This window comes from Gadus macrocephalus, chromosome 22, assembly GCF_031168955.1.
Source record: "Gadus macrocephalus chromosome 22, ASM3116895v1".
NCBI lineage: Eukaryota > Metazoa > Chordata > Actinopteri > Gadiformes > Gadidae > Gadus > Gadus macrocephalus.
Genome location: NC_082403.1, coordinates 11,310,814 through 11,335,903, shown reverse-complemented (window position 1 = coordinate 11,335,903; position 25,090 = coordinate 11,310,814). Strand labels below are relative to the sequence as shown.

The window sequence follows — 25,090 nt, the reverse complement described above, 5'->3', positions numbered from 1 at the left end:
GTACACATTCCGCCCGCAGAACACACACACACACACACACACACATACACCACTGCCAACACTACATGACAACCACCACACACACACACGTGCACGTACATCAAGATGCACACACACACACTCATGACCACATCTTAATGTGCACATACACTGTGACCCCCCACACACACACACACCATCAACAACACCGCATGACAACCATCACATACACAGGCGCACGCACATCAAGCAGCACACACACATACATACACAGAGACACGTACACACAGAACCGTATACACACAGGCACAATCATTTGCATAAAAACTGCTGCTTATGCAACGTACGCTTTTTGACATGAAAGGCATCAAAAGCTCTTCACCTAAGTGTGTCGATGTATGTTCATGGTGTGTAGCTATGGACTGATGTGTGTGTGTGTGTGTGTGTGTACGTCTTCCTATCTGACTGTCAGATGTGTTGCCTCACAATAATGATGCTCGCGAGAGGGCCTATCTTTTGTCTGGCTTTGGAGGAACTCAAAGACATGACATTTTTTTATTTTTTTTTCTATTCCCTCCAACTCTTTCCCCGTCTCGCTGACTCCGCCCTCTCTGCCCCGCTCCCTGGTGCGGTCAACATGGGCGAGATCTGTCGCGCTCCGAAGCACCGCACATCCACACACACATGCCCCACATGCAGGGCAGGGATTCCCTGGTTTGCGGTAACTTTTTCAGCTTTTTCTGTTCGTTATTTTTGCGTTTTCTTTTCATTGTTCTTGGTCATTTTTGACTTCTTGTTATGGCACTGCTCTATGTCAGATGTGAAGGATTGTTTGCTTGGGGGGAGGCTTGTCAAAACATGAATAATAGCGGAGACTAACTTGTCCGTATGAAGGGTATAGCACGGCCATGGTGCCAAACTGTTGACACCACAATTAAACCACGAGTCCACTTCCAGCAGTGTCTCCTGTTCATGATATTTTGCTTCGAATAGGAAGTAATAATTCGGAGACTGTCTACTCTTTTGAAATGGATTCCTCAGACTGATCTGCGTTGATCCGAGTGATTTTTAATTGTCGCCCTTATTGAACGTTCCTGCTGTTTTTAATAAAAAGCGCGGGGTGTATAGCTGTCTAGAACGTGGGATTTCTGCAACCGTCAACCTACCAGATTACTATTTCCCATCCCATTATTAGGATGAAAATATGCAAGAAAATATTTGAAGGCATTACTAGGCATAGGTACCTTTTAGTAAAGATTATGAAAAATTATGTATCTCAATGAATTTCTTTTGTAATAATACAGTATTACTACATAAAATTTGTAAAGAGGTTTGGGTTAGGTCTTTTGATTGCAGTTCAGTTCTTTTGAGTAAAAGTTCTCCGGCTAAGGTCTGGGTTAACCCTATTAGATAACGTGTAAATTAATAACTTATTTATTTAACAAGTTCACCATTAGCCTATTTAACAGAAACACAATGGGATGAACGACATTTACCAATTATTAAAATACCATTAGTTAACTGTTAGTTAATCAAGTTAGTCAGTGCTCATTAACAATTAAGTAATGTTAATTAATAGTAAAATAATGTAACCTTATTATAAGGTGTTACCTGTAAATCTGTCAGCATAGTCTAACTCTTCTGCTGTTTACCTTGTTTACATGGGCCAAAAGCCTCAGGCTGCGTGTGATAGGATGTTTCACAAACGTATTCCCGCGCACGCACGCACGCACGCACGCACGCACGCACGCACGCACGCACGCACGCACGCACGCACGCACGCACGCACGCACGCACGCACGCACGCACGCACGCACGCACGCACACACATACACACGTCTGCTCCAGCTCACTGATGCTGACGGGCTTTTAAGGCTTTGTCAGATTAATAGCAACGCTCCTAGTGGTCAATAAATGCTTCAAGGAGTTCCCTAAATGCACCCTGTAGCTCTGTATGTGTGTGTGTCTGTCTTTGTGTGTGTGTGTGTGTGTGTGTGTGTGTGTGTGTGAGATTGCCTGCATGTGTTTCAGTGTGTGTATGTGTATCTAATCGTCCTCATGGCTTAACCTGCCATCCCTGAGATGGTTGTGCAGCAGGATATCAATCAAGGGCAATGCAAGCAAGCACATGTGTCTATGCAGGGCTTGTGCACGTGTTTGTCCCAGGGGGGCCTGCATAAGACTTTATATCTTACGGTGTTGAAATGCATTGCATCGATCTTTCCTCTTTTTAAATCCCATACGGCAGCTTTTTGGATTAAGATACGGTTGTCATTACATATATGACCGTGATGGATAATACTCTCAATGTACTTTCACTGAATGATGCGTACAGTTATTGTTTGTGTGCATGAATGGAACAAGTCCACCGTCTTGGAAGTCTGCGGCACCGGGGAAAGCAAACAACCAGACAAACAGGCAGCGATGAGCCCCTCTGACAGCTCCACATCTTGCTAACAGTGTCTACCAAACATCACCCTCTGGCGATGGCTCCCTAAACTCAGTTATTCCAGTGCCCTTGTGTTGCTGATGTTGATGTTAAGCATATTGGCTCACGAACAGGCTTCATAATAAACAACAATGTTGTATGTTTTTCCCAATTAAGTAACAGAGATTTCTTAGACCGAACCGACAATAAAATCAGAGCCCGATTGAAAGTGACATGCAAATGAGTTTCGCTCGCCGTGTTTTCTTATCTTGAGGGAGGTCAAAGGTCACTACTCCACCAGGTTACAGAGAGAGAGAGAGAGAGAGAGAGAGAGAGAGAGAGAGAGAGAGAGAGAGAGAGAGAGAGAGAGAGAGAGAGAGAGAGAGAGAGAGAGAGAGAGAGAGAGAGAGAGAGAGAGAGAGAGAGAGAGAGAGAGAGAGAGAGAGAGAGAGAGAGCTCTCTGTGTTTTAGGGGGCGTGGGGGGGGAGGGTGGGCAATCCGGCTTGTCTCTCTGCTACTGAACTCTTGTTGTATAAATGAGCCCCTCTGGTCCTCATTACCCTTTCCCAGGGCTACACACACACATGCATACTCAGACACACCCACACACAAACACATACACGCACGCAAGCACACACGTGAACACACCCGGTTTATTTTTACGCACACACACACACACTCACACTCACACACACTCACACACACACACTCACACACACACACACTCACACACACTCACACACACACACACACACACTCACTCACAGGCACAACGGATCACACTAGAACACACACGGCTCACACGCACCCCAGACACTTAGAGCCCTCGTCTATGATGAAGTGTAGTTCTATTTGAGGCAGAAAGTCGTTGGTTGATGGGTTTGCCTGGGCAGTTCTTCCATTTCCCCAAGGCGAAACCCAGGCCTTGGGAGCTGTTACCACGGTGATGGGGTCTAACGACACTGTGAGCATGTCACGATTGACGTGACAACCCACGTACTTAAAAATAAAGGGGTCCGATGAGAGTCCATGCTCTCAGTTGATTGTCCGTGATCTATACATCAGTTGGACGCAGCTAGGCAAGGCGGTGGTCTAGTGGCGACTATTTAATATATTTTTTCTCTTTCCCCAATCGCTTTGCTTGTATTTCTGTTCATAATGCCCCCTTCATATAAATCCCTCATCCTTGTCCTTCTTCCCCTCTTCCCCGCCTCTCACTCCCTCAGAGTCTCAGCAGAAGACAGTGGTTCTTGAGGCTATAAATGATGCAAACATGTGCACACACACACACACACACACACACACACACACGTGAATGCACACACACACGTGAATGCACACAACATGCCGTTCACAATGGGAGAGGAGGCCAGGCGTTCAATGTGTGCCTCGTTTGCCCTCCTCCTCCTACCCTCATCTTGCCTTCATTTTGTCAGTCTTTTCGTTCCATATGTGATCTCTCGCTCCAGTAGAGACCACCCATGGAGCTAAAGATAGAATTGGTTTCATGCTGCCCCCTTATTGTGTCTATGTGTGTCTGTATGTGTGTAGTAAATTGACTGTGTGTGTGTCTGTTTGTGTGTATGTTTGTGTGTGTGTGTGCGTGAAAAATGTAAACTTGGTTTTGCAGTGTGGCTGATAGAGAGCGGTAGGGGGCAGAGAAGGAGTGTGTAACATACTCATCCCTGTATCGGTATGAGCAGTTGACGGCGGTTGACTATGGATGCATGTCTGCATGAAGTATTTAAGTGTAATCCGTGATGGCTCCCCCCTGAGTCACCGTTCGTCTTCTTTTTAAGTGAGAAACTCACAGCAACGCAATTCCAATGTACTGCATTATATAATGCTGACTTCCCTGGCAGCTTGAAGCCTTTACATTTCTTTGAAAAACACCGTTATGGAATAACGAATGTTCTCCGCACATTGTTGAATATTGTTTTTGAATATATCATGTCGTACTTTTGCCACGTGTGAAAGAAAAATGGGATGCCAGAGGTATCCACTCACTGTGGTACATGTCCCCTGCAACCTGCCTCTGTGTGTGTGGACCATCGGGAGGCAAAGCTGATCAATAGGCCCATCGACCTGGTTTAGCGATCACGGCAATAACACTGAGGCTAGCTGATGGAGGAGATTTTGTGGAGGATAGGGAGGGATGCAGAGTGGCAGCAATAAATGTAGAAATTGAGTAGCAGAGTATGAACGGAAATATGTATGAAAAATACCAAGAAATCACCGCGATAAATAATCACAGAAATACCAACAAATTAATAAGCAAGCACACTAACACAAACACACACACCACGCACTCATGCACACGACCACTAACACACGCACACGCGCACACACACACACACACACACACACACACACACACACACACACACACACACACACACACACACACACACACACACACACACACACACACACAGCTCTGCTCCAAAGCAAGCCAACCACAGCTGTTAATTGCAAGGACACGATCTCATGGCCAGCCAGAGTTAGGACTGGAAACAACACTTGATCCCTTATCACTAGGAGGCATACCGTTGACTGTTGAATCCACCTCTCATCCTAACAATGTGTTGCTGAATGTGTTGCTTTAACCAAAAAACAACAACAACAACAACCACCCAGCAATTATCAGGCTATAGGATGGCTCCGTGGGCGTCGAGGGGAAAAGGATAATCTGCTGTGGGGCGTGGGAAGGTGCCAAGGCATTTTTCCACACACCACGGACTGGCCCATCCCGATGGACGGGGGATGTGCTGCCACGTATTGACTGGGTGGAATTCATTAATGAACACGCTTTGTTGTGGCTGGCGTTTGATACGGCCTTGTTTCCATAGGCGTTCCTGTACGTCCTTTATGTCCTCTGGGGCTACCCTTACTGATTGGGACCATTTAGGTAGACGGATGAATGGATGGATGGATTAACAAACACATTGAGTACCTTGTTTCACCTGCTTGCGTTCGTCGCTCAAGCCCGTGGGAGTTTCCGGGAATAAAGACTGCTAGGTCCCTCAGGTAAACAAGACCACCTCCATACGCAGCACGGGAAACAATTGTTGACTTGGTTTTTGTAATTACATTTGTCAAGCATCTTGACAGGCAACCACATGCTAATCTGCCAAGAGTGCAAATAAATCTGGAGGTGGAGTTTGGCTAAGGAACTGATAGCAAGCAGGTATTGGGGTATTTATGGATGGCTGGTCTTTCAATCAAAGAAGCCAATGTAGACTGGCTCTGGAACTACAGGAATTTTTGAAAAATGGTTTGCTTTTGCCACATGAAGGAGCAGGCCAATTTTGGGTTGTTGCTAAATTGGTGGCGGGCCAATACGTAGCATTTATCTGGGTTTCTTCCCCATGCTTTCATGGGTCTATCAATTTTTTCAATGCCTTGCTTGTCTGTGTTGAAGAATAAACTGGCAACTTTGAAAACGACACTGTGTTTCACTGAGAAATAAAACACAACACGGAAGAACATAATGGGCTACATTTAAATGTAATTAAATAGTTTGGCAGACATAACTCGGCCGGGCAGCCTTGCAGGAAGCTGCAGAACCACACCAGGGTGCATATTTCAGCAGGATCCTTCTGGAAGCCAGAGCTTGGGGTCAGTCCCAAAATAAACACAAATTATGCACACAATCAAAGTGTATGATTCAATCTATTCTCCCTCTATTTGTTTTATTTATTCAAATGTCAGCTATACAACAGGAACTCTGACTTTAAAATTCCCAAATTCTGACTCCCACATGCTGTGTTGTTTGCGAAAGATTGTTTAGTTGGACCTAGTTCATCAGTCCGACGTTGTTGGAGAAACCATACTTTGGGTGTCTAGAGAAGGACTTTTGTCCATTCTGTGGCGAAGTCTGAAGGCTGTAGTGCCGGCTGAGAGTAAAGTGGTGAGCAGGAGCCGTGCTGCGTGATGGGTGCCATGGGAGACCATATTTCTGGATCTACACATCTCTATCAAAAGTGGAGGTATTGCAGACATTTGTGGCTTTTTTTTCAGCAAACAATAGGAGGCTAGGTCCAGCATGGCGAAGGATAAAATAATTGTTTATCTACTCTTTTTTAACAAAACCCCAACATGTTAAGCTAAGACAAAATCCTTCCAAGCCCTATGAGCTCCAATTCACAAGTAGAAAACACCCGCAATCACAGCCCAAGCTTCAAAGACTTCAAATCCCTTACTTTAAAGACCTACATTAAAGCAACCCATTGGGGCTGCAGTACCTGCTAGGATACACATTGCGTAGCAGTAATTATAACCTTGTGAATGCTGAGTATACACTTAAGTATAAAATGATGTGTTTATCGCTAGTAGCATATCAAAAAGAAAAAGACCCAAATTAGTTTTCAACTGCTTTTATATATTTTGGATTAAAGATGTATCCAAAATCGACCAAACAGTTTTGCATTTTCTCTATAATACGTACAATAATATGTATAATACGTTTGAGTCTCATTCAGGGCAAGGCGATGTGCTTAAAGTTTGTTGTCAAGACAAACCGTAACACCATCAAACTCCTGTCACAACATGTGACCCAGTTCTGCTTTAATACGACCCACCGGTGCAAACATTATTCCAGAGGATTGATGCTCGACTGTCGGCTCCATGCTGAATAATGTCTGAATTATGACTGAATTATGTATTTTTAGTAACACAGGCACGATCACTCAATCACTCACTCACTCAATCACTCACTCACTCAATCACTCACTCACTCACACAAAAAAAAGCACACACGCACACACACACTATACACTTAGATAGTGGCACTTGGGCCAACTTTGAGTACCCATCTAAAGATCTGGGTCAGATCCCGGACTACACCTATTTTAATCACCAATGTCGGAGCCTGTCGGTTAAGGAACTGCTTCTGCTTCGTTCTATTCCCTTAGAATGAGGGATGTTTTTGTTTTTTGTTTTTTGTTATTTCAAATCCCCCTCCATAGCAACAAGCCAACATGTATTAAACACAACCTTATTGATCCGCCGGGCACGGCACCAGAAGGCACCTTTTCGGTACAAAAAGGAACCACTGAAAAAAAAAAAAAAATCCTTGGTGGCCCCATGGTCGCTATGCTCTGTTGCTAAGTCACATTGACCTGGCTGCTGCTGCCGGCTATTTATCTTTAGGGTCTTAACGTTTTTCACTAAATTGCCTTTTACCTTACGGAGCAGAAGAGACAAAGTGCTGAAGAGGAGCGAGGGGGAGAGTGGTGTGGTGTGGTGTAGTGTACTGTCTGGACGGGTGGAGGGGGGTCAAGGCCTCCTGTTAGTCTCAGCAGTCCAGGTACTTCGTTTTTTCTTTACGTGGCATTATTTCCGTTGTTTGCATTTATTTCTGGTAAAGCGAGACAGAGCGACGGATAGTGTTAGTGAAAAAAACATTAGCGAACAATAGAGGGACGGGAGTTGGTGAGAGAAGAAGACGGATGATCAAGTGAGCGCCGGCAATACTGGGGGAGAGACATGAAGCAGGGACACGGCAGGGGGGAGCCGAGTGTAAACGTGGGGGGTCTGGAGCCCGGTTCTGCTCCCTCGCTCTCTCTGTCTCCCTAGCTCTCTCTATCACTCATTGTTTCTCTCTCACATCCTCATCCCTCTTTCCTTGCTCATTCGGTCTCCATCGCTTCCTCTCACTCTGTCTCTCTTGCTGTCACAGTGCGACTTGCTTTCGCTCTCTCTCTCTCTGTATCTCTGTCGGTCTGACTATCTTTGTCGACTCTTCCTCGTTACTAACCAATACAGATATAAAGCTATGTCATTATATGGTTAGCATGCCATAGCTAACCATATAATGCACCCCCCCCCCCCCCCCGCCCCCTCTGTCAATTACCAGCTCATTAAGGCATTCTTCCATATCATCGCTAGTTAAGTGACTGGAAATATTGGCTTTCTGTTCATCGCTCTTCACTGGCAGTAAAGATGGTCACCCTAGCAAATGCATTGCTTGCAGGCGTATGGTTGCCTCTGCTGCCATTTCCTCTGGCGCTTGATTACATCATGACCTCATGTTCACCATGACACGTTCGATATGTTTCTAATGAGCAAGCGTTTTTATTATCCCTCATTAAAGCATTGCTCAGCTTCAGGCCTTGGCATACACAACATATATTCCATATAATCATTCCGTTCTATTTAACGTAACATGTGGTTAGATATTTGCCATGGCCTTGCTTTTTTCAGATGATATAGGTTTTTGATAGTTTGTGCAAAGCTGCTTGTATTTCAGTTTAGTCTCTAACTCTAATATCGCCAACCTGCTTTATCGATTAGCTTTAATTAGATCCAGATGTCTCTGTCAGCTAGCTAGCTTAGCCTAGCATAGCCTAGGGAAGGCCAAACTTAAAGCTAGGGTAGGCAATTTGGAGGAAACCAGCCAGAGTAAGCTAGATTTGGAAAGTTTTCCATCAAAAATAACCCACCCCTCCCCTCAGACCTCCCTCCAACACCACTATATTGCATGCTATAGCAATAGGTCTGCCTAGACTTGTAGAAGATTCCAGTCGTGCACAAAGAGTTTGTGCGCGTGCAGGTACCCGGGAAGGTAGGGAGAGAGACAGGTTATCCATCCAATGAATTCAAATATATATCTATCTATAATATATATGTATATATCAGTCACAGTCCTGTGACATCCGCAGATATTGTTTTTTTTCTTATTTTTTTGTCCGAGCATTCAATTTAATGATTGCTTTTGAGATTAAAACAAATTTTAACAAATGACAACAAATCAAAAAATAAATGTATAATAGCCTAGCCTCAAAAGCGTTCCTAGCAAGGGGTTAGGTGCACTGTACTATGAACCAGCAAGAGAGCACAAAGTTGCTCGTTAGTAAATGTTGCAAGGGGAATGCCTCACTGATTATTTTCTCAGAAACATGGAAGAAATCCACGAGACCAATTTCTCATACCTCCAATCTAAAGTAATTTTGTTGTCCATACTGCCCCTCATCATTTGACCCTTTTGAATCTCGCTGATCTCCAAATAACAGTTTGGCAACATGTCACAGCCATGTACAAAAGAATCCTATAAAACTCCACCACAAGAGCAACCAAATAAATAAAAGAAAGACAGGAAAACAACTCAAAGGTGGTCGTGAGGAAAAAGAGTAGAACTGAAAAAGATTAGCAGCCTAGAAGATTATCTGTCAGCTGCCAAGTCCACTGGCTCACCGAGAGAAGGGGAGAATGTTAGGACTATCGATCGACCGGACGTGTCGAGACATACGTTCCTGTGCGCAACGTGTTTCACGGTTTGGTTTCACCGCCGATTCCATCTCTCTTATCGTACTCTCGCATACGGACCTGATCCCTGCATTTCACACGAAATACAAGAGACACGAATAGAAGCGAGACATACTGCTTTATGTAGCGATACCTTTAGTCTCTGAAGCCTTACCCCGTGTGAGAAGGGGGGGTAACACAAATAGGTTTGCTTTTGCTTGTGTATATATCTGTGTGTGGCTGAGTAAACGTATCTCCCTTATCTGCCGCTACCCATGTGTGAACCGCAGTCTGGGTGGATTTAAACTCTCTATCTGAGTCCCAAGTGGCGTGAGGAGATGCCACAGTGGTTAGGCTTATATGCAGATGTAAGCTGGGGGACTGTGTGTGTGTGTGTGTGTGTGTGTGTGTGTGTTTGCGTGTGTGTGTGTGAGCCACTCACTCGTACTCTGTGCGCTCGTGTATTTCGACAGTTGTGGGTAATATTCCCGGGCAAGCAGTGATCTATTGCACACAGATTTGTGATTATCTGGATGCACAATGTGCTTTCACAGTTGATTACCAGCATGAGCGAATCAATGGCATGTGAGTCTAAACGGTGGTGGGAACATGTGTGTGGTCCAACAGTAGGCCCGCTCACACACACATGGACATGCTGTGAGGGACATGCATACACACACACGTGGATAGATACATGCACACACACGAAAGTACACAAACACACGTGCATATATATGTGAGCACAAACACACACACAGACACACACACATATCCACACACATAGACAAATACACATATAGAAGTACACGTGCACACACACACAAATATATGTATGCACACAAAAGCATGCATGCAAACGCATTCATGCAGTAGAGCTTAGTCTGCGCATCATTTACAAGTTTATGACCGATGAAAAGATTGTAAAATAACAACCGAACAAATGAGAAATAAATGAAAGATTAATAGACAACTACAACATGAAGAAAAATGATGAAAGTTACCCTTCAGCCCACCAAGTCTCTGCTCCACCACATATACCTTCCTCCCACTCCTCGCCCTCCTACCTACCGCCCTTCCTTCCCTCGACTCCCTGGGGGGTGATGTCATGATCTGTACTCTCTCTCTCTCTCTCTCTCTCTCTCTCTCTCTCTCTCTCTCTCTCTCTCTCTCTCTCTCTCTCTCTCTCTCTCTCGGTCATTCTCTCAGCCCCTATCTTCCTCCCGCCGAGCCTGATTACCCAGCTTCCCCCTCACGCCGTCCGCCCACCTACCCACCCGACTCTGTATTCTAGCTGTGTTGCCATGGTGACGGTAGTGGCAGCAGCAGCAGAAGTCACCCACCATGGGACCAGCGGTTGTTGTTGCGTTCTGCATAATGTGCTCTTCAACAGGTTGCATAGTTTCTGTGTGTGTGTTTGTGTGTGTGTGTGTGTGTGTGAGGGTCTGTATGCTATCCAGGTTTATGAGTGTTTGTGTGTGTGTCTGTGATTCATGTGTAAATAATCTTAATACACTCATAATACTCTCTTAATAGAGCCCTGGCAGGTAATGACTTTTTCTGCCGGCGGACTTGTTGTTAAGATTAGACGGTTCAAACACAGATTACACACGCACATCACACACATGCAAAGCCCCAGGGTTGTAATTGTAAAATAGCTGACGGATGGGGTTGGCAGCGTTGTAATCGTGTTTGCCATTGCAATGGATTGTTCTGGAAACTTTGCAGAAGCTATCGATTAAAGGAAGACTGATGCGCCCGAGCGAGGTGCCTGTGGTGGGCCTTGGCTCGGGTTGGATTCAGGACATGAGCTCACGTCCTCGGCGTTACAGAGCTGAAGCACGAAGGGAAGGGTGAAGGCAGAGCTAGGGAGGTCAGAGGCCGACCGACTGGGGGCCCTATCATGGTTTACCAAAATACCCCTCAAGATGGAAAAAGGTAATGTTGCAGTGCACAAAAGGGAAAAGAACAGGATCATTTGGCCATTTCGAAAACAACCTGGTGTGTGTGTGTGTGTGTGTGTGTGTGTGTGTGTGTGTGTGTGTGTGTGTGTGTGTGTGTGTGTGTGTGTGTGTGTGTGTGTGTGTGTGTGTGTGTGTGTGTGTGAGACTGAGAACAAAATTGATGGCAAATCTTTTTTTGAGGGGACACAAATGACCCCGGGGGCCAACACAACAAGACTACTGAGCTGTAGAGAAAATCCGACTGTCTCTCTTTACCGCTTGCGGCCGAGAAACTGAGAGGTATTGAGTTTGAGAGAGGGTGAATGAAGGAGGAAGGAGAGGAGCGACGGAAAGTCAGTGGGACTGTGGGAGAGATCTAGAGATAAAGAGAAAAGGGGAAAATAGAGAGCGAGCGAAAGAGAGAGAAGGACAAGGACAGAAAGGCGATGGAGCGAGGGGGACAGTAAAAAGAGATGGAGGGAGGCAAGTGACAGAGAGAAAGAGAATGAGAGGATAAGTTAGAAGAGAGAGAGCCAGAGAGAGAGACTGAGACTGAGGCCCGAGAGAGAGAGAGAGGGAGGGAGAGAGAGATGGAGTGTGCTGTCTGTCCAGTAGCTTATAAAAAGCCCATTATGGTGGACCTCTATCAGTTTGGGCTCACCCAGATGGACCCTAGAATAAATGGACAGCACCAGAGGGCTATAAGCTGAGATTTGATACACGACTGCCAAATAACTTGGCTTTGGAGTCAGGTGTGTGTGTGTGTGTGTATCTGTGGCTCTGTCTGTGTCTTTGTTTTGCGTGTATGTGTGCCTTTATATTTCATTTGTGTGCATCTGTTGTCGGTCTATATATTTCAGCTGTGTGCGTGTTTGCATGCAACCATATGGGTCATTTTCTGAAATTGTAAGTGCTTTTTGAATGACATACACTACAGTAGCAAAATATAAAACAACTGTGGGTTCAATACAGTTCTTGGTGTCATGCTATTTTCCATGCATGCACGCCATTTTCCCAACACAGCTGCAATCTCTCTACACAAACACACACACACGCACACGCACACGCTTCTGGTGAAAGTAGTGGTACAATGACAATGGGACTTCTAAAGCTAACTGGCTCATCTTCAATTTCCTCCCAGCCAGCTGGTCTTCGGAGACTCAGGGCCGTTCTACTGATTTGACATTTATGAGCCATACTTTTTATTATTGCCACCCCCTGTCCCTATCCTGTTGGTATTTATGTGTTTGTGTGTATGTGTTGAGTGGGGGGATGTGTTTGCTTGGCATCACTCCGTCCTCCAGGGGCAAGGCAGCGTGCGTATTAGCTGATGAGTTTAATGTAAATCACCAGGTGCTTACTGCACGGTCTCGTACCCACTTTGCAGTGCCGCTGTTAGGAACAGTATGAAAAACCATACATGAATATAAAAGTGATCAGGTTTCGTGACAAAACCTGAGAGGCGGATATAAAGGATTTTGTTGAAGTATGCAATGACTTATCTGCTAAAGAGGAAGGGTTGAAGGGACGGGATCTATATCCCCATTGATCCTCAGGTTCAATACAGTCAGATACTGATCCTTATCTTTCCTTCAGACCCGGGGGGGGAGGGAGAGAGAGGGAGAGAGAGGGAGAGAGAGGGAGAGAGAGGGAGAGAGAGGGAGAGAGAGGGAGAGGGTGAGGGAGAGAGAAGCTGCATGGTGGGGCAGGGATATTCATTCTTCATTTCATTCTTCATTCGTTATTATTTTGCTAACCCCCCCGTCCAGCTTCATCCTTCCCGATGACTCACACACAAACATGTTTAAAAAAACACAACACAGCCTGAGCAGCTGCACCCGCTCCTCATTCCACTAATGCTTCTGAAGACCAAATATTGAATTTTTATTCAGGATTAGCTGCCTTATAAAAGATCCCTCCGACAGGGAGACACACCATTTGTTGAATCGACATCTCTCAAGAGCTGCGGAAACCGTCAAATCAGTGTGTGTCACATCACATGACTGAGACTAAAACGAGACTGCAGAGAAAAACAATGGGGTCGGCCCACTGTTGTTTCTCCGAAACCCAAGTACAGGGAATTCATCTTAATAAACAGAAATGTAGAGTGAGAGAGAGATGTCTACGCAGACTATGAACGACTGGAATCTGATGTGGTATCTACACAGAGTAGCCCGTTTTCTTTTCGCAAATGTGACTGCCAGGGAAAGTCCCATGGGCAGGTAGTACACAAATATAATACGTAAACTGAATTAATTACCATTTCGCCAAGCCTATAGGGAATGGTGAAGTCTTCATCTGGTGAAAACCCAACATTTTGCTCCAGAGATTGCAAATACACAGGCCGCTCCCCTCTGTGTGCACTGTGAGTTAATGCCTGTTTAAATCAAATGTCCTAGAATTATTTCTGCATGTTTCTGTGAAGTTGTCTCTCTCTTTAATCTTGATTCCCTCAGCGTCGATAACAAGGATTTGTATCTTTTTAACGAAGGCAAGACTCTCCTTTATCTTTGCATTTTTCTCCAGATTTGCCCGGACATAGTTTCACCTTGTGGCTTACAAATCGGTATAAGATTACTGTTGACGTCTGATATTTTTTAATATGCCAGTTTTGTGCCTGTTTGCTGATTTCTTCCTCAGGGTCCTCCTCAGAGTCCTATATGTTCCAGTTTAACATAACAAATTAATCAGATGCATCATCTCTCTCTCTATCTCTCTTGCTCCCACTCTCTCTTGCTTTTGCTCTCTCTCTCTCTCTCTATATCTCTCTTGCTCTCGCTCTCGCTCTCTCTCTCTCTCTCTCTCTCTCTCTCTCTCTCTGCTGCTTGTCGCTTGAAGACCCGTATGAGGACGACCTGAAGGTAAAGACCCAGAGACCACGATCTGCAGACCAGCCAGGTGTGTTTCAGGCACAGACAGGTGAGTGGAGTGGTGTGTGGATGTGTGTCTGTGTGCTGGTGCGTATACATGTGTGATTGGGTGTGTGTGCGTCTTCATGTTAGACATGCATACAGGTGAGTGTGTGCATTTCTACACACCATCATTAGGTAAAACAACAGTAAAGTTTATTCACATGAGGGAGTGTGCAATATGTTGAAAGTAAGGATGCGAGAAATACCCACAAACTAATCGAATACATGGTGCAAATCAAACCCACTTTGAGCATGCGATAGAAAATATAAAAAAGATGAAGCTTAGAAGCCCTATCGATTCTGAAGATAAACACTGCTAAACCCACTGGGACTCATACCGGTCATATCGCTGTTATTAGGGGGGTGAACATATATCCAATATTGGTAACCCTTTACAATAAGTGTACAATTAATTAGCCATTAATTAATAAATATTAACTAACAATAAACAGTCAAATAATGGTTTGGTAATCATTTAAAAATGGCTTCTTAATTGATACATTATTTATTGAATGGTAAGGGTTAGGGTAAATCCTAACCCCGGTTTAATGTTAATTAACTGTTAATCAATTGTTAATGAATGATTATTGCTTTATTCACTAATGTTAATTCATTGTTAATTATTGTACCCTTATTGTAAAGTGTTAGCCCGATATCTTTCTTTCTCAAAGTTAGGGTAGGCAATTTTTTATATTTGTTAAAATTGGCTTTACTTACAGGCGGCAATCAATAAAACAAATACAAAGAAAGAACTATCTGTGACAGTTCACAGTTCTGTATTAGACCATCCAATCATTGGAAAATTCTTGGATGGCCTGCCTGCCTACCCACACGGCTTGGCTGACCCATTGCTAAAGCTAGCAAGCTTGTTTTATATATTTTGGGTGGCTTTGGAGGGTAGCCTGAAGGGAGGGCTGGGATTGTTTCTGTTGGATACATTGAAAATCTAGCTTACTCTGGCTGGTTTCTCCAAATTGCCTACACTAGCTGTATAAAAACAACTTTCAAACGACATAAAGGGCTTGAGATGTGATTATTTGAATACACCACCACAGTAGCGCTATGCTGCTATAAATTTTATGTTCAGTTTTGATGTCGGGACGTTCTTGGGGGGGCGCTCATTATTGTATAACTCGTCAAATGCGGGGGAACTCCAGCCGCTATGTGTTGGCGAACAAACCTGTTGTAGTGTCAACCCCAATTTGCAATGAGGAATGCTTTATTCTGGACGATTTCATTCTATACCCTGCTTCAAAACCTGACCGAAATACATAACAACTTAACATAAAAGGCAATTATAAGATGTCGGAAAAATTACTAGGGTTGTGTGTACTCGTTTACTCGAATAGACAATAGCAACCCTAGTTAAAAGGAAGCCTTTCATAATATGATCAGAGCGGATCAGAGGTATTAATAAAACATCACACTGTTGTGTATGCGCTGTATTCCTCAAAGACAAAGACTATTACCGAAGATATTGGCCACACGTTGCACATCACAGCGCAAGAACGCAAGCTTTATTGTCAACCTTGCACATCACATCATTTGTGTGACACTCGCACACAAATTGTGTGTGTGTGTGTGTGTGTGTGTGTGTGTGTGTGTGTGTGTGTGTGTGTGTGTGTGTGTGTGTGTGTGTGTGTGTGTGTGTGTGTGTGTGTGTGTGTGTGTGTGTGTGAAAAGGGGGGGGGGGAAAGGGGGGATCCCAATGGGGTAAGCGTGGGGAAGGGGATTGAAGGGGAGTCCCCTGGTGATGCCATGACTTTTTCATGCATCGTTTTTTTTCCTTCTCTCATGCCCGCCCCCCCCTCTCCTCTCCAACATCCTCCCTGCTTTGGCTCCTCCGGGCACCCGTACGACGAGCTTAAGTCCTGACTCACTGCGTGTTAATGAAGATGTAATGCGATTAACCGACATGCAATTAATTTCATTCCCTTCGCCATGTGACGACGCCTCTGTCCAAGGACACGGGCCTCATAAACAATTAGCGGGGGAGACAGGCAGAAGGCAACGGGTGACATCTTTAAACAGTGGCGTCCGCTGTATAACCCCCGCCCCCCCCCCCGATACACCGCGCCCATCCCCGCCTGGCCTTCCGCCCACCATCACCACCAAACCCACCACCACCACCACCCCCACCACCCCCACCACCACCATAACCATCACCCCCCCAGGCCCTTTCCTCTCTGGGAACTGATAGCTTGCGCAAGACATCTGTCGACTTTTCAAGCGATACCACACAGCCTCCCCCCTTTGTCTTTTGCACATTCTCGGTTGCTGTCTTTTGCCTGTCTAATATGCATGTGCGCGTACACGCGCACGCACCAACAAACACACACACACACGCACGCACATACACACACACACACACACATAGAGAGTGATAGACTTACCGAGACATATTCACTTGCACTGCTTGCTCATGAATGGCTTACAACATGAATTATCATTCTGGGCTCAGAATAATTTGGTTCCTTTATAAGAAAAGAAAATCCCTCCTTTTCCATAACGGCTTTCATATCGTATTAGTTTTCCATTCCATATTCAAATCAACCTCAATCCTATAGGCATAAATGCCTGCGTAGTAGGCTTGCACATGCAACCCTAATTCTGCATAGATTTGAATACATTTCTTTTAGAATGTGTAATAGGCAATAATGTCATCAGTCTCCTTATAAATATTCTATTATGGTTTATTAATACTACTGCTCTGGGTATTTGGGTAAATAGGCTTGATCCTTAAAAGAAACCAAAAAATGTATGGATGCAAACCAAATTTCTGTAGCCTTTCCGATACTATTCCAAGTTTAACAGTCTTTGTTTTTTATTATTGCTTAATGACTTAGTGACTTCTTAAGACATTTGTAAGAGTCTTTTTTGCACAGTTTTGTCTTCCCAAACTAAGTGGGCACATTGATATCCATATATTAAAAGGTCCCTGCCATCTACATTCACATGAACAGGATTTCTCCTACATTTGTACATTGTGAGGTGAAGTACCATTAGAAAACATAAGAATCAGGACAATTGTGTTTTCAGCTGTCTACACCAATCCAACATTTTGTGGCCATCCCCTCCCATAAAAGACACTGTTCGGTGTCTAGACTGTTCAGAAAACATACTGACCATTGACAATGAAGTTATTCAAGCCTTGGATCAACGCTGCTGGTTAAAAGGAAACAAACCAGTAACATTTGTCAGTGAGGGCTGAAAATAAAAATAAAATAAACAATAAGAAGAGTCTTTTTGCAAAATATTGGTTTTTCATACCTCATGCTACCCAGCAACTTGTCGTATTTTAATCAATTGATGCTACCTCAATTAATTATTATTTAGCATACACGGCAAAGATGTCTGTTCTTATAATAAAACAAACCAGTCACGAGTTTGTTGGCAATATTTTTCAATCAAATATACTGCCAAACTGACATGCCCGTTTATTGTGTCTGCCTAACATTGTGAAATGAGAGGATTGGTCGATATTATTGACTCTACACAGAGGGTTTATACTGTGCACCGATGCTTACAGAGATGCCTTGAATAGTATTTTCATATATAAAGCATGAAATGTCGCAAATTGCCAGGACCTTTTAAGCTCTATTCATCCCTTCCTTTCATCAAACCTTTGAACCTACCCCTTCTCTTAACAGTTTATACACTCAACCGACCCGTTTAATCCAAATCACCTCACATTGCATTCGTCAATGACCAGCATTAACAGGCATCAAGCACCTATCAAAGGACGTCTACAGAATACAGTGACAACTCCACAATAAAAACCCTTTTGGACTCAGACTGTTGCTTAACCACCTGACTAGCCCCCCCCCCCACCATCCAACAGATTGTCACTCTGACCTGATCCCCGGCCTTATGTCCCCCTACCACCCGCCCACTCCAGCAGGTGACCCGGCGGCCGAGGAGTGGTCCCAGTGGAGCGTGTGCTCGTTGACGTGCGGCCAGGGCTGGCAGGTGCGCACCCGCTCCTGCGTGTCCTCCCCGTACGGGACGCTGTGCAGCGGCGCGCTCCGGGAGACACGCATGTGCAACAACACGGTGGCCTGTCCCGGTGACACCGGGATCATCAGCTCAGGTACAGGCTCGGGTGAGGAGGGTGCTTTGCATGGGGCTGTTTGTAGATTGTAGGGTTTACCGTAATGTTTTATTTGTGTTAGTGTGCATGCAGTGGTTAGTATTTAGCTTTTAGCTTGTAGCATTTAGCATGCAATGTTTGATTTGTGTGAGTGTGTAGCGGTTAGTATTTAGCATTAAGCTTGTACCTTTTAGCTTGTAGCATTTAGCGTTTAGTTTGTAGCCTTTAGTGTGTAGAGTTAAGTGTGTAGCGTTAAGCTTTTCGCATGAAGGATTTAGCCTGTAGCGTTTAGTATGTAGGGTGATATTTTTCTGCTCTCGCTCATAATGCATATTTTGGTCAATTGGTCAGGTGCACTCTGTGTGGGCTATTATGTGGTTTACGAGTGAAAATACCTCCTTCTGCAGTCTAAAAAGTCCTCATGTTTCTGGAGATAACAAGCGGCCAGGTTGACTACTTTGCTCTCTCAAGCGCAAATAACAATGAAACCAAATAAAATGAAAACTTTGAAAGACTGCACATACAGTAAAAAAGTGCTGAGTAATGTGTGTTAATCAGCTTTCTTACTGTCCAATTTCTGTCACACAGCAACATTGCATGCCATTTGCGGGACCACTTGAATAATTGCAGGATTGCACAACGCTTTCATAATTCAATTGTAGCATCTGGAAAAGATGTAAATTGCTGATTCTCTGAATTGCAGGGGAGTGAGACACATATTGTGGTGAAATAAGGGGGAAGCCATTTTTCATGACATTGTAGTTTCAACCACAAAGGAAAGCCCATGTAACATCCACACCTCTAATATCAAACCCTTTATCATAGATTAAAGATAGCCACCGTTTATCTCCAAACACCTCTTCCTCTATTCCTCTATTCACACACATAGAGCACAGTCTAATAATCTGATTAGCTTTCCTTGATAATGACTTTGTTCCCAGCCAATATATTACAGCATAAGCCATTGATCTCCCGAACAAATTCATTAGGGCCCCGTAATTACTGTTTGAACTTAGTGGAGGGATTCAGCTTTGCCGGAAGGATCTTGCAGTCCAAATTGATCACATAAATGAGGCTGCAGGATTTTAAAAGAAATGATCGTCTACTATGGGTATCCATGCCTGGTCTTCATCCAAAGAAACCAGGCTCAACACGATATTTCGTTTTTGGCCTCAAAAACATGGTTTCCACCCACCCAAAATCCCCTTTTTTCCCAATTATGTTTATATCTATACGCAAACAAACAACTTAAAAACTTTCCGTTATCAATCCAAAAGAGGAAAATCAATGTTGAAAAGGTCCAACACATGGATTTTCTCAACTTAAATGATAGTCTTGGTAGCACAAGACAAATGCATTGGCAAAGTGTTAAAGGCAAACCTCTGCTTTAAGTCTGCATGTCCAAGCTCTCTAACTAAAGCATACTTGTGGGAAGCATAGCTAGTGACATTTCATTTAATTTGTCTCAGCAAAACATATTGGACCTGCTTATTTGGCCATCAAAACTTGCGATATGTCACAATTCAACGGATTCCGAGTTGGCTTATGTTAGGGAAACCGATTAAGAGGGGTGGGTGGATGTGCCGAGCGCTGTTTGGGCAGCATTGGATGTTGATGGCTGCGTCTGAGTGAGGGTTAAGTTACTAGCTTAAAAAAAAGAGGAACAATCACAAAGTTGCCTTTGCTTGTAACCATGACAATCCTACCTAAAACTCTCAGGTCGATATTTCAACTTTCAGCTCGATATTGAGCTGAAACAGGGGCTTCGCTTACAATTAAGTTAACAAAACCTAAAACTAAACTTGGAGGTGAATTCCATTGTGTTCATTACAAAGTATGAACAACAGTAGCCCATATGCTGTCCCTGCCACAATTCAAAGGAGCCTACATGTATTGTCAAATGAATGAAGCTATATTAAAATATCCTGCAACTATCTAGAGACATAGGACAGCATTTCATAAAAAGGCCTTTGAAGCCAGAAGAATTATCCATTTTGGCCAATGACATTTTTTGCAAAGTCTTGTCAACATCTCATAAGGGGTCCATGCATGATTGTTGTCAGGGTAGGTTGCAAGGTTTTCCACTCACATCCCTTTATTTAAAAACCTGTATTGTTAGCAAAGAGAAAAATATGAGGCTTTTAAGGTTATTAACCCTCTTTGCTCGGATACTTAATTCATGATGGTCTTCTCACAGAATTGTTTTTGTTTTCTCTATTTTTCAATGTTATAAACTCCAATATAGATGGGCTCTATTTGATACCATTTTGTGTAAAGCAACCACATTTTGCGTTCCTGAGATTGAAAACACTGTTTGAGAATATCTTGCGCAAGAGAACGATTGACAGATTGTTTGATTGTGTATACATTTGCTCGCAGACTGTTCCCGGAAATCACATCAAAACGTACAATATGGCCAAGTTTAAAAATTGGATTCTAAAGAGAATAGACCTTTATGGACGAATTGGATGAACAGAACTTGATCAAACAAATACCAACAGGCATAAACGTGAAAATAAAATAAACTCACATAGAGCTCCAGCGGCTCACCCTCTGAGACGGAGAATAGAAAGGAGAGTCAGAGAAAGACGGACAGAGAAAGCTCTTACAATGTTGTGGCTAGAGCTATCCCACAAGCTATCGATTCCGATACCTCCATTGTTAACAGCTATTGGTCTAGCACATAAATGTCTGTTAGACGTTCTGCAGTCTGTTTTGTCCTCAGTTAACTGTTGACTCACAGATGTACTGGGAGGAAACCATCCCAGTCTTCCCTCACTGCAAACGGTGTGATAATGAATTCTGCAATATTCATCGTGGTCTTTAATGAAAGATGTTCCGATGTTGACCTCCTGCCGTGCTGTGAAAAATTACTTCAGTCATCCAGCAGCGTTTCATGATTCAATCCTGCGTTGGAGAAATCTATATTGATATCTGCCGCAGCATGTCGATAGTTCTATGTTACACGCTCGCTGTGCGTGTGTCTGTGTGCGTGACTGTGTGTTTGCGTGCACATACGTGTGTTTCACATATCTGGTATTTTTCGCTCGTGTGGGTCTGTGTCCGTGTTTAGCACCTCGTGGTGTCTGGAATACACGTCTGACTGGGCCTAATGGCTGGGCACATGGGTGCTCCAACACCCACATGAGAGAAATCAGTCACTGTTTACTGAAGCCTCTCATCACCTCCCCGCCCCCCTCCCAACCCCCCCCCCCCTACACGACACGTCCACCACAGCCACCAGAGACAGCAGGGGAGGGGGGGGGGGGGGGGGCGTATGGAAATAGGAGGGGGATATTTTTCTCCCTGTCGGTTCGTATGCTAATCTTGTTTTTATGCTAATGGTCCAATGCAATTTGTATGTCTAAGTGCCTCATTTTCCATTCACTGTCGATATTAATACCCTCAGCTTCCTCTTTGATGGGATTTCAGTGGGTCCGCCATGTTCTTTTCATTATTTCCATCTATTCCCTTTTATTTTTCACATGAGTCTTATGATCGCTCTTCGGGCGCGACGGGAATGGGGAGTTTGACGAGGGGGAGGGGGTTTACTAAAATCGAAGTATTCTGGTGGTGTGTGTGTGTGTGCTGGGGGGGGGGGGGGGGGGGGGGGTGTTGTTTGTGAAACCAGAGGGCAATTTAATGCACTTTTATGGCTGACTTTTGGATTGTGGATTGTGCATGAGTGTCTTAAGGGCCTTATGGTTTATTAATTGCTTTACCTCTGGAAGTTGGCCGGGCCAATGGGAAGCCGGGGATGGGCGGGAGGTTGATGGGTAAAAGCCTGCACAATGGAGCACATGCAGAAAACTGCATGCACACGTACACACTGTGTCAATAAGCACTCTAGCTCCTCGATTGAGGCTGTTCGTGTAAGGATGGACACTTTCACTTAAAGTGTAAGTGAACCCCCTATTAACCTATACCCCCCTAGCCGGAGAGGACTAGGAAGAAGAGGGAGGGGGGGCGTATTATCCACATGGCTTATATAAGACTTTTGTAGTACTGTCGTTGTGTATGAGTGTTATAATGCGCGAGGTTCTTCATGAAGTGGCGGTGAAGCTTAACCTAGAAGTGGCGGTGAAGCTTAACCTTCTCTCGGTCATGAACATCCTTGCAGCCGCTGCTCAACCACACCGTGGATGAAGATCCACACATCTACACACACGGTTCAGGGTTCACCTCCCAGGGTTTGGTGAAACGATCCATGGTCTTGATCACACACACTAATTAAACACATTGATGGCGTACACAAACACATAAATACACACACATGCAGATAGCTGAGTACAAGGAAACAAACGCTTTGGCATTTCAACAAAAATAAGAAAAGTAAAAACTTGAAGATGACGCATTAAATCAATGGTAAACTATTTGTTTAAAATCTCAATCCTACATTAACTTTAGGAGGTATATCTTCACACATCTACCCAGAAGAAGAAGAAATTTTGCATTTTTCTTGGTTTACCAGCTACTTTGTTTGGAAAAGAGTGTTAAAATAACACATTCATGTGTTTATTGTCAGTAAAGGAGGATTTATGCTTGCACGCATATTTATGTGTGTTTGTGTGTATGTGTTAATGGGATTGTGTGTGTGTATAAGTGGGCGACCATCAGAATAACAGTAATTACCTGAACATTAAATTTGCTCATTTTTCCAAGAACTAATATCCACGAAATGAAATGAAAAACCAAAAGGAATAGTGTGAACCTATGCAATATTGCTATGTGGAGTCGATGCCTAAGTTCTGCTGAAGGGTTCTAGATTCAGTGACATTTTCAAACAAAACGTGCATGATGTAATACATTGCAACACACTGCTGCATTACGAGTACGTCCAGGTCAGTGAGCAGTCAATCGCTGCTCTTTATGGGAGCCAAAGAGCCTGAGTGCATGCAGGAAGCCAGCCATGAACCCAATGAGCACTCGAACAAACCGTGGCAAACACACATATACATCATGTCTCTCTTTTTTTCCTTCTTTCTTTGTACTTTCTTTTTGCCTTCTTTTGGTATGTTTCTTCCATTCTTTCCTTTACACAATTCTTCTGTTAGGGGATGTGTCTACATACCAGAGGCTGGGTTTATGTTTTTGTTATGCACTTTGTGGTATGTGTTCTTACGGCAATCAGGAATTGGATATAATGGTTATCTTTGCCTTCATGTTTACCCAGTTTTGTCCTTGCCCATATGTATACACGGCGAACGGAGGGCAAGAGTGGGAGGTGGAGGGGTTGTGTGGTGTTAGCAAGCAGATTCTGCATGGCTATGGCTTACCTATGAATATCATTAATACTTTTTCATTAATAGTGTTATTTCGCTCAATGCTGCTGACCCCTCTTTCACAACCTGCATGTCTGGCAGACTTTGATGCATATTTAATCACAGTTTATTGATATTCTCACTTGAGTTCAGTCCTTTAATTATACATACTGTACATGCATCGGTACAGCATTGTGTTGTTTGATAAATAGTAGCACGGCTTCACACCCCAATAGGCCTCATTCCTGTGTCTTCAAATATTTGCTACATCGCCGTTATAGTATATATCTAAATATATGCATATTTATTATATTAATAATACCATTAACATACATCTATTATGCACACACATATACGCACACTCGTTGATGATGCTGAAGGTAATTACTGTGGCCTTTCATCATGACTGCAGAATATATCACATTCAATGAAAATTCATAGATGCAGTCCGTGTGATAAGCCCAGCTGAATTTGGCTGGTCTCTCAGTCTGGCTTTGATAAATGTAGGAACTCCAGGCGATGGGAGGTCAGAGGTTAAATGATTGTGCTTATGCACTGGCAGCTCCTATTTTCCCAAGAAGGCACTGGAGAGGTGGTTGTATGTAGTTATAGTAGGCAGAATTTTAAACGATGCATGCATCTATCCAAAAATGTATCTAATTTCAGATCTTTCTCAGACTGTTTATGTACTTTACCGTCAATTACAATCAGTTAAAATCCCCGTCGACTGATTTGTGCCATCCTACTGTGTTTACGTCTTATCGGTCTTGTTGGTCTTATCAGTCTTTCTGTTGTCACTCCAGAAGCAATTGCTTTCCGTGAAGTTAACGTTGTTTTTTGTGTTTCCAGAATTGTTGACAAAAAGATAATTTCGAAAACAAGGATCAAGGATCTACATTACATATCCTCATAGCAACCCACGTAACTCCCACGTATTTATCATATTTTGTGACCAACTGTTTTCGGCTATTTATTTCCGAAATTCAGAGTTAAAAGAGCGATTGCAAAATGTCAGAGAAACTAGAGAAGCACGCTTAATGCTCTAATTACTGTTCCATTTCCGAGTGTTTGAAGTGACTGGAGTCTCCCGCTCTATTCTGGACCCCAGAGTAATCATTGCACTGATCGAAACCATTCCCCAGCGGGGGGGGGGGGGGGGATGGTTGCCCAAACATCCCGTGTGAATTCCCCTTTGTCATGACAAACCGCATCAATTCAAATGTCAAGCTGTCCAT

The 25,090-nt window shown here is 43.8% G+C and overlaps 1 protein-coding gene across 1 annotated transcript in view; it reads left to right on the top strand.

Moving 5' to 3' along the window:
* Positions 1-25,090, top strand: part of adgrb2 (adhesion G protein-coupled receptor B2) — a 177,774-nt gene that overhangs the window by 50,906 nt on the left and 101,778 nt on the right. The window contains 2 exon segments of the mRNA XM_060043059.1: positions 14,431-14,511; positions 18,403-18,594. Coding sequence (XP_059899042.1) covers positions 14,431-14,511; positions 18,403-18,594 — 273 coding nt within the window.